Here is a 9,621-nt window from a genome sequence, read left to right as displayed (position 1 = left end):
CACACACACACACACACACACACACACACACACACACACACACACACACACACACACACACACACACACACACACACACACACACACACACACACAGAGAGACAGGAATTTCCAGTGGCTAACTTTTTTTTCTCCTTAAACATGAATGAATGTTGTTGTTGTTTTACTCACGCTCAGCAGGATCTCTGTGTCAGTTTTGTTGTTTACTATTTCACAGAATTTACAGTCATCAATCCCAGAAGCCTCCAGCGTCCCCATTCGTGAGTTTTAAAGCGTCTTTTATATAGAGCGCAGTAAATGCTGCAATATAATTCCTGGGTGTGCCCAGAGACAAAGGCAGGACAATCGCCCGAAGACAGAGCTAGTCGAGCCCAGAGTGCACCGTCAAATTATTTGTCTTAGGAAAAAAATATATATATAAATATATATTTTATTTTATTTTATTTATTTTATTTACGAGAGCTGAACAGGTTCAGTCTGAACCCCAAGTCAGAGATTAATTTTTTGATAATGGAAAGTTGGTTGAACTGTTAGACAAAATCTATAAAAATATATCAAATTTTAATCTGCATATATGAGTTTTAATTTGTATCACATTTGCTACATAGGCCATACTTTTGCACTTTAGTCATTAATAATGTGTCATGCAATTTCTATCATTTTTTTTGAGGGTAAAAAAAGTCACGCTGATGATTGAAGTCTCAAAAACTCACAAAAAGTCATGTATCAAATATGATACGCTTGACTTTAAAAGAGTAGAGGATGTCTAACGTTTGCCCTTCTGTCACCATAGCAACAGATTACTCGCCAATTAAAATCCGTGTCGCTACGTTTTTAAAGTTTTTAAAGAAGCTAAGCGCATGTCTATAGATGGGAGAATAACACTGAGTATTGCAGCTATATTAGTCTTAAAACTGGATAATCTTAGAAACATTTATTTTCCGTTGCCTGGACTTTGTTAACGGCAGATCATGGTAAGTCTATATGTTACAGTGAGCACTGACAAGCCACTTTTCATATTGCCTTAGGTGCTAGATCCTGTTTTTTAAATGCAAAAGATATAAAGTCTGTATTTAACGCTAGAAAAAGTCCCTGTATATTCATCCACTGTTGTTTTCAATGCCAGCAGAGACATCCGTCCAGTTCCAGAGCTAGCTCTTTTAGCAGCTGCTACCGCCCACTGAGCCCAAGCTCTCAGGTGGATGATGACGACATCCTCTTTGGGAGCCCAGACCCGGTGAGTGTTACTCTCACAGAGTGAAATGTCACATCTTAACTACACTCACCGGCCAATTTATTAGGTGCAGTTTATTAGCACCGCTTTTTGCCCTCTGAATTACCTTAAATTTTCAACAAGGCGCTGGAAACATTACTCAGATTTTTGCTCCATATTGGCATAATAGCATTACATAGTTACTGCTGATCTATTGACTGTACATCCACCATAAGAATCTCAAAGGTGAGATTTCGTGACTGTGGAGGCATTGGAGTAGAGTGAACTCACTGTCATATTCAAGAAACCAGCCTGAGATGATGTGAGTTTTGTGACATGGTGTGTTATCCTGTTGGAAGCAGCGATTAGAAGATGGTTACACTGTTGTCAATAAGGGGTTGGAGATGGTCAGCAGAACTACTCAGGTGGGCTGTGGCATTTAATTGATGTCCAGACAGTATTAAGGAGACAGAAGTGTACCAAGTGTCTGAGTTGCTGCCAAGTGATTGGCTGATAAGATATTTGGATTAATGAGCAAATGAACCTAATGAAGTGGCCAGTGAGTGGATATTACATATAAGAAAAAAACAACAACCCCAAAAACAAAACTAAAAATACTTGTGTGTTGAGTTCACTAATTATGGTGCTATTTTGTGGGTTTTTATCAACTAACAACTGCTCAGATATCATCACAGCTTTGTGAAGACGATCCTTGTGAGGAAGCTCCGTCAAAGATCAAAAAAGACAAAGACACCATTCAAATCATTTCTAAAGACCTCATCCGCAATCTCAGGTAGTCCCAAACCTGTTGAGTTTCTCTGCTGGTTTAATAATCACATAATGCACATTTTTAAAACATGAAATGGAAGCGATTTGATTACATTTAATATGAATTAAAAAAAACCAATGGTGCATCTAACAGTTATCCATTAATGTATGACCTGGTATCGTTTCAAGTGATTTAGAGAGATGATTAGATTTTTTAAAACAAATGTCACGATGATAATGATGTTTTAACCCAAAATGGACCTCCTCACCACAACATAATTCCTCCTGTCGTTATGCCAGAATCCCACTTAACAGTCCTTCAGGAAAGTCAGTCTTTCTCCCGTCAGCTAAGTATAAACGCATCATTTTAGCATCCCAGGCTAACCTCAAGGAGGAGAGAGAGGCTTTTCACCAGGCTTATCAGAGAAAGGAGGGAGAGGAAACGGTAGGATTCATGGCTCTGATGATGTTTTCTTGGACATTAACACAAGAGGCTCGTTCCTGTGATTTTGCAATATGATATCTACCGTATATGATGGCTCCCCAGAAAGCCGCAGAGGAAAGGAAGCAGCAGATCCAGGCAGCAGATCTGTCCCGTAAGAACAACAAGGCCCTGACTGAGCTCGAGCGAGAGGCCCGGAAACGTTCACAGGACTTGCTGGAGCAGTCTAACGCTTTAAGGATGGAGCAAGAAGAGGAAATCAAAAGGCTGAACAGGGTAGGAATTGGCTGGGAGTATGTGGATGAAGAAAACAAAGGCGGTGTCAATTCACACACATATAAATGCTTCTGTTTTTGTCACTCCCTCAGCTTATTCTGAATGCTCAATGTCAAGCCACAATCAATGCTCAGCTGGAGGAGAAGAAGCAGATCCAGGCAGAGATGGAAGAGGAGGGGAGGCGCCTGGATGCGGTAATGGAGGCAGAGCGCCAAAAGGGTCTGGAGACTGAAAGGAAGATCGACGAGCTGAGGAAACAGCACAGGAACGAGTAAAGAGAGCACCTTTTTTTTCTTCACCAAATGCTTTATATATTCTTAAAATAACTCCAAGGATGGGAAGACGTTAAATTATGCACTTTATCTGATCCAAAAAGGAGGCCATTAGGAGATCTGTCACTCTGTTTGTGTGTGTTACATTTTAGAGGAAGAGCGCAACTTTTAGAACAAATTCAGAAACATCTAGAGGAAAAGGAAAATGAGAGAAAGATGAGAGAGCAAGAGAAACAGCAAATAAAGGAGAACCAGAAGAAGATGGAAAAGGATGACCTCAAGGTGCACACACGGCCCATGTGCAGACTTAAACTCACTAACGTGAACACAGTGCAGTGTACGGGAGTCAGTTTCATCTCTGACCGGCTGCTTTGTTCCAGGCTAAAGAGAAGAATAGGATGGAGCAGCAGCGTATGCAGGAGGAGATCATGCGCATCAATGCTGAGACCCTCCGAGTCAAGGAGCAGAGGATGAAGGAAGAGAAGCTGGCGGACATTAAAGCCATGGAATACATTAAAAAGAAACAGGTCAGCTGGAAAAGCAACTGAACTCTGTAGATCGGCCACAGATGTTTGTTCTCTGCTGATATTTTATTGTTTTTGCAGGCAATGGACGCGGAACGTGAAGCAGAGCAAAAGCGGATAAGGAAAGAGAAGGAGATGGAGATTGCTAAGCTGAGGGCCCAGCATGAAAAAGATCGAAACTATAAGGCAGAGCAGGTCAGAAATTGTTTTTGAAGCGTTAACCTTATTACAGGTGGATTAATATGACTTTTAACTGTTCTCGGCCACTTGTGCTGGTGTTTCTGCGGATTTTAAAAAGGATGAACTCTGTGCCCATCGGCATCAAGAAGAGTTACAAAAGAAATGGAGGGAGAAAAACAGAGAGCAGGCCGCGAGGAAAGCACAGCAGGAGGCGATGCTGGGGGCTGCTCGGCTGGAGCAAGTTCACAGCAAACAGCACTACCAGACAGTGCAGGCCACCATAAAGAAGGAAGAGTTTGATCGGATGCTGAAGTAAGAAAGTTGGGGGGCTTTTGTTTGTTTTTCCCACCTCAGTGTGCATTTTCTGCACGTTTTTGCATGAAATTGCTATTTTTCCTCCACACAGGGCTCAGAAGGAAGCAGAGGCCAAAGAAAAGGAGCAGCAGGAGAGGCAGCGTCAGAAAGCGCTGCGCCACGCTGAGGCCGTCAGGCAGCAGGTGAATGAGCGCAAGAAGCTTGCCAAAGCTGAGCATAGAGAGAGGTTCGGGGAGGCTGACAAACTGCTGAAGGAAGCCCAGCAGCGACAGATGCTCCTGAATGAGATAAAGGAAAAGAAACTAAAGGAGCTCAGGTAAGCATGAGCAGGTTACTGTAGTAATATTCAGGCATGATTGTCATATATCAGGTTTACTGGATATAATGAATGACCCTAATGTGCATGTCTGTGTGCAGGGTTATAGGGCTTGGTGAAAAATACTGTTGTGAAGTGGAGAGAAAGGCCCAGAGGACTCATTTTGTATAGCTCCATAATTGAAAGAGTAGTTTCAATTACTACTCTAAGTTAAAATATGTAGGATTAAAGTCATATTTCACTCTCAGAGGTGTATGATCATTGGTCTATGCCCTCCAACTCTGGCTCACTGATACAGTTTGTAGGTTTTATTTTTGTGTAATATCTGCATTTGAGTCGTGTCCCGTTCATTCACTGGGAGGTTTTGGGATGGGGGGGACGTTCGCAAGATGGGTGTACAGCCTACACATCTGCATCAACTGTGTGACGCTATCGTGTCAATATTAACCAAGATCTGTGATGTTTCCAGCAACTTGATGAATCTATATTTATCTATACACACATATCTGCCAGTGAGGATTACCAGGATTATGAGACTTTACTAAAATAACTAACATTAGAAAGTCATAACACTGGCCTTAAAACTTAATTACCTTAATTATTAGTTTATTAAAGGGTTCTCCATGAATGATTTTTTATTTTATTTAAAAAACTGTTTATTTTTTAATATCATTACAAACAAGCAGACACACATCCAATACAGAGGCAACAGTATCTCCACACATTTTTCTTCTTTACAGTGACTGTCAGTAATAGAAAACTCTCAATAATGTTATTTAAATAAATAATTTTATTTTAAAAAATACTTAGTGGAATCAGTCTTGTCTCTTCTTATGATAAAAGTACAATTCATTTCCCACGTGCATTCATTCAAAAACGACACTGTTACAGTGCACGAGCACAAAACACTATAGATAAAATCTGACCGTTAATTTTCTATATTGCACTGGCCCGTGCAGAGGTCAGCCACTGCTAATGAATATTAAAGTGGTAAATATCGCTCTAAACAATTACAAAGGCATTTCAAAAGTGTCTCCAGTCTTCATTCTGCCTCAGCGATTCTTCTGAGATTTTTTGGTTTTGTTTCCCTGCTCTGATCTAAAGTCCAGTCTGAGCACAATTGATGCACTGAAATAACTTGCAGTTCTCTAAATAATGACACCGGAGTGGTGGGGAGATACTTTTAAGACGCTTGCGTAAAACTTCTTCCTGCAAAGAGGAAATTATGAGTTTATCAGTTCAAATGTGAAGTAACAGAAGTAGCCTGATAAAAACAGTGACTGCATGGAAACCGCTGCAGTGGTTTAGTTATTGTAGTGTAAGAAAACTAATAAAGAAAATCAAAGAAAAAAAAAACAGAATGAGGAAAGAAGTCTCCTGCAGTACTCACAGTAACAAAAGAGTTGGTTTCTGGAGTGAACTTATACAACATGTACTTTGAGATCTGGCTGGCAGGGGCGAGCACGTGGAGGTGGAGGTGACCTACTGAAATGAAGGGCGGCTGGTGGAATCCCAGCCTGTGGAGAAAAACACATCAGCACTGAAATTCAGCCGCCCAGAGCAGGGATGAAACCCTTACAAACAACAGAGCAACTAGACCCCTCACTCCATGTTAAACTATAATTATATAGATTACATTAGCACGAAGATTACTTATGCAGTTACTTAAAGCAAAAGATTCATCCACCCTCCCTTTAATATCATTTTTTAAGATACACTGTAGCTTTTTTAATTTAATGTTAAAAGTAAGATTTTTACTGAGTTTTGGCTTCGGGCAGCTACAATGCACCCAGCAGAAACTGCAGGATTTTACTTCACACTCGTATTCAAAACTACGGCCAATTTTGGATCGCTGATTAACCTCATATGAGCGTGAACGTGAATGATCGTCCGTCTCTGTGCTTTAGCCCTGTGAGTGGGTGGATGTATGCATGGATGAATGCACGGATGGATGGATGAAAAATGGGTGTCCACTGTAAATGATTCCTGAATGCCCACGAGAGAACTTGAGTTTGCAGACTTTGCCTTTTTACTAGTATGAATATTTTTTCCGGTACTTCCAAGAACCGTCTCCACCAACCTTATATCCGCCATGTCAGTAATCCCTTGGTCGTGGAGCACATCTTTCCCCAGTTTAGCCATCCTTTCAACTATTGGAGACATGATTTCTTATGGGTTATGTGATATAGTTTTGATAATCTCAAATAGTTGGAAAAATAAGAGTATCAGAAGTCTATAGTACCAGCAGTAATAGTCTAGTTTAAAGTATTTAAAGGAAAACTTGCAGCAGTAGTGACGACAGGATAGCCACAGTGTTAGGAGATAGTATGGTAAGTTGACAGAGGACTAACTGACCTAGATCAATGTGTCCTTTGTGCAGTGAGAAGCAGCTGAGTATGTGCTCTCTGGGAACAACCAGGTAGTGGTGAGGCGCACCTGGGAAAATGTCGCTGAAACACACCAGGTCTTTAGTCTGTAGTCGGGGCAGAAAAATGAAAGAGTCATTCAAGCTGTGAATGCAGCACTATCAAGACTCAGTACAGTCTATTTCCCTGGTGGATCAGAAAGTACCGTGTCGAGGCACTCTTCCTAATGGAGGCAGTAGCGCTACTCCAGCTGTGCACATAAAAGAACCAGGAAACCCCGGACACAAACTCCCACTCTGCACAGTACATGAAAAGGTGGCAGTGGGACTCAGTTTTAAAATATACAGCATTATTATTATTGTTATTATTTTACTCACTTTTTCTGAGTAGATACATTATTACACATACCTGATGAATGTCAGACTGACTGAAACACTGAGGCTTAAATGTATTTGCAGTAAGCGAGGCAGCGTGTGGGAATTAGATTTAAATTGTCATGGAACTTTTCCACCTGTCACTCATTCAGGTGTGCGGAGACTTTGAACTATTAATTTAGCTGCACATAGATGAAGAGAAATCCACCACTTAAAACCAGCCTTAAAATCTTTTGATGCTTGGCTACGCTCTTTGCCTCGGCATTGTAAGGGGTCTGCGAGTGTCTTGAAAGGTGCATATAAATAATAAATGTATTATCATTACTTAAGATGTAACCAGTCCTCAACCAAATAAGAAGTCATGCATGGACCTGTGCCTGCGCAGGGACCCTTTAACGTTTTGGTGATTTGCAGGTGTTAAAGCATCTGGATTTAAACAAAGTGCATTTTTAGATTTACACACTTTAGAGTGGACCTGTTGTGCTTTTCTTTATTTTCTGTCACATGACAGGTTTTTACCTGTCTGGGCTGGTGGGTGCTCACATTACAAACAGCCAAAAGAGCCCAGACTGCTCTAAATGCCCTGTTTCACACAGTTTTATTTGTTTTGGCTCAGAGTTGCAAAACAGCTCTCGTCGTGAAATGCCGCCCCCGCGGTTTCCCTGCTGTAGTCTGTTTCTTCTATTAAATAGCTGATTTGCCATACGCTTTAAACTTCATCTGTCTTCAAGTGCTAAAATCTCCAACTAACTATGTGTGTGTTTTTTAATAGTATATCAAAACCTCGGATCCGCAACTTCCGGGTACAGTTTCCTCCTATAACACCTGTATCGCTCTACATGGGATAAAAAAAAAAAAGCATCTCACCTCTTTTATTATCTTTGTGTTTTCGTCTTTTTTGTTCGCTATTAAACAGAAAATACACGTTTCAACATCATTTACATCTGAGTTTGACCAGTTGGTCGCGGTGTCCTCCATGTTGCCTGAGGACTCTGAGGTCTCTCTGTTGTGTTTCCTGAACACTTTCCGAAGATCTTCTATGACGTGCAGAGAGGTTACTCAATGCTTTTCTGAGAACTCTGCCCTCCTAATAAACATTGTGGAAATGAAGGTAGTCGGGCAGGCACTACTATCGTCACTGATTTCTACAGCTGATTCACAAGGTCCCGATTCGATTTTGTTCCATTTTGAGTCAGTCAGAAATATTATAATTTTGTCCATTTATCTTGGATATGTCCTGTCGAAAGAACCCTCTAAGCCTTGTAAATTAAGAATATTTAATTCAAAATTATTTAACTATTTCTCTGCAGTTAGTTTGCACTGAGTTTGTAGGCTGTGTATAAAAAAAATTAAGCTGCCACTTTATCAGATGTGTAAGCATCACAGCAGATGCCTGTGTGTCAAAGTAACAGGATAAAACAGAAAAACTTGGAGATTTTGCTGGCATGGTTTTTTTTATAGTAGATAACACCCTTAAAAATATTCTGCAGTAGATCAAAAACTTAAAGCCAGGAATCCGTATATGGAGATTACCTGATGTTGCTGCAGTGAAGCAGTGTTATTATCCATCCAACCATGCAAAGTAGGATTTTTTGCAATTTTCAGGTGGTCTTAAACTTTTGATCGGGACTATATTTCAACATAATTTTATTTTAATATTCACAATTCTTAAAGAATGTTTAACACAATGTAAATTATGACTGACTTCCAAAAAAGCGGCTTCTGACCTACCAAAATAATTGAGAATTCTTAAACTGCAATCCAAAAAGGTACGACTAAAACAATATGGTTAATATTGTGTTTTAATACATAGTGTGTGATTAGGATGAGAATGAGTCTAAAACATGACACAAGCTTGAAAAGCTCCAAGTGTTTCATCTTCTTTAATAATCACTGATTGTTGAAGAGGTGGAAGATATAAACCACACACTGCCAATATTTTATTTGTATATATTTAACATTTATTTAATTTTAAATGTAGTTGCAGTGACAACACAATAAATAGATCATGATATCACAGAACACAGCAGTTTTGGATTCACAAGAAATAATACTTCACAGCTACAACACTGAACAGCCGACGACAACCAAGCTCAATTCAACATGAAGCGCTAACCAGCGATATAGTGACTAGTACGGCAGGGATCGTTGTCAGTGGTGTCAGATGTTTGCAGTATTGCATATTCATGCACTACAAGCCTGTGTCAGATACAGAGGGCGCAAATGGACATTTTCACCCTGTGTTAGTAGATCTGATTGTTTAGTTAGTGGCATATCAATGTGCAAGGAAAAAAAAAGTATCCCTTTCCCATCCCTTTTTAAGGAGGCTGGACTCCCTCCTATAGTGACATTCAGTAACAATTTTACATTGTAGAAAAGCTTCACGGTACAACACAGCACGGGCCGTCAATTTATCCTGCAGTGCAAAGTGACATCATGTTAAACTTCTACAGGCTGCAAGTCTCTGAACAACACAGACCACAAATAAGAGTCTACATTACTCATTTAGAGGCAGGAATTCAATACTGGCAAAAGTCAACAGAGAGAGAGAGAGAGAGAGAGAAAAGAAAAAAAA

General features: G+C 40.2%; 3 protein-coding genes across 5 annotated transcripts in view; 1 reads left to right on the top strand and 2 right to left on the bottom strand.

Moving 5' to 3' along the window:
• LOC102311839 (histidine triad nucleotide-binding protein 3) overlaps window positions 1–792 on the bottom strand; it is a 3,067-nt gene extending 2,275 nt beyond the window's left edge. Inside the window, exon 1 of the mRNA XM_005914461.2 lies at window positions 172–792. Within this exon, the coding sequence (XP_005914523.1) occupies window positions 172–258 (87 nt within the window). The 5' untranslated portion in view covers window positions 259–792. The remainder of the gene's footprint in view (window positions 1–171) is intronic.
• On the top strand, window positions 767–4,831 carry LOC102312147 (cilia- and flagella-associated protein 45). 2 transcript variants are annotated; one of them, XM_005914463.3, is made up of 12 exons: window positions 767–974; window positions 1,127–1,237; window positions 1,909–2,006; window positions 2,282–2,426; window positions 2,529–2,699; window positions 2,792–2,970; window positions 3,124–3,253; window positions 3,352–3,498; window positions 3,577–3,690; window positions 3,794–3,987; window positions 4,082–4,306; window positions 4,408–4,831. In XM_005914463.3, the coding sequence occupies exons 1-12, from the start codon at window positions 972–974 to the stop codon at window positions 4,475–4,477; spliced, it is 1,587 nt and encodes a 528-aa protein (XP_005914525.1). In that variant the 5' UTR covers window positions 767–971; the 3' UTR covers window positions 4,478–4,831. The 2 variants fall into 2 exon arrangements, with proteins under 2 accessions (XP_005914525.1, XP_005914524.1); XM_005914462.3 differs by having other exon boundaries at window positions 769–974; window positions 1,897–2,006.
• A 101-nt stretch (window positions 4,832–4,932) lies between these two features.
• On the bottom strand, window positions 4,933–8,432 carry LOC102312662 (histidine triad nucleotide-binding protein 3). 2 transcript variants are annotated; one of them, XM_005914464.2, is made up of 5 exons: window positions 7,914–8,149; window positions 6,662–6,779; window positions 6,387–6,456; window positions 5,697–5,823; window positions 4,933–5,515 (listed from the first exon to the last, which is right to left on the bottom strand). In XM_005914464.2, the coding sequence occupies exons 1-5, from the start codon at window positions 8,022–8,024 to the stop codon at window positions 5,405–5,407; spliced, it is 537 nt and encodes a 178-aa protein (XP_005914526.1). In that variant the 5' UTR covers window positions 8,025–8,149; the 3' UTR covers window positions 4,933–5,404. The 2 variants fall into 2 exon arrangements, with proteins under 2 accessions (XP_005914526.1, XP_042082208.1); XM_042226274.1 differs by lacking the exon at window positions 4,933–5,515 and having other exon boundaries at window positions 5,697–6,456; window positions 7,914–8,432.
• Between the last annotated feature and the right edge of the window lie 1,189 nt (window positions 8,433–9,621).

Source organism: Haplochromis burtoni, unplaced genomic scaffold, assembly GCF_018398535.1.
Source record: "Haplochromis burtoni strain Fernald_Lab_line unplaced genomic scaffold, NCSU_Asbu1 Contig_8, whole genome shotgun sequence".
Classification (NCBI taxonomy): domain Eukaryota; kingdom Metazoa; phylum Chordata; class Actinopteri; order Cichliformes; family Cichlidae; genus Haplochromis; species Haplochromis burtoni.
Note: the sequence above shows the minus strand (reverse complement) of the source record. Positions and strands in the feature narration are given on the sequence as shown.

What these genes read in the sequence shown, in the direction of transcription:
- LOC102312662 (XM_042226274.1), bottom strand. Translation starts at nt 8,024, where the DNA reads ATGGAGGACACCGCGACCAACTGGTCAAACTCAGATGTAAATGATGTT. An exon ending in ACACAAAGATAATAAAAGAG is followed by an intron (nt 6,780 to 7,913) that starts GTGAGATGCTTT and finishes CCCCGACTACAG; the next exon opens with ACTAAAGACCTGGTGTGTTT. An exon ending in CAAAGGACACATTGATCTAG is followed by an intron (nt 6,457 to 6,661) that starts GTCAGTTAGTCC and finishes TGTCTCCAATAG; the next exon opens with TTGAAAGGATGGCTAAACTG.
- LOC102312147 (XM_005914462.3), top strand. An exon ending in GACCTCATCCGCAATCTCAG is followed by an intron (nt 2,007 to 2,281) that starts GTAGTCCCAAAC and finishes TCGTTATGCCAG; the next exon opens with AATCCCACTTAACAGTCCTT. An exon ending in TGGAAAAGGATGACCTCAAG is followed by an intron (nt 3,254 to 3,351) that starts GTGCACACACGG and finishes GCTTTGTTCCAG; the next exon opens with GCTAAAGAGAAGAATAGGAT.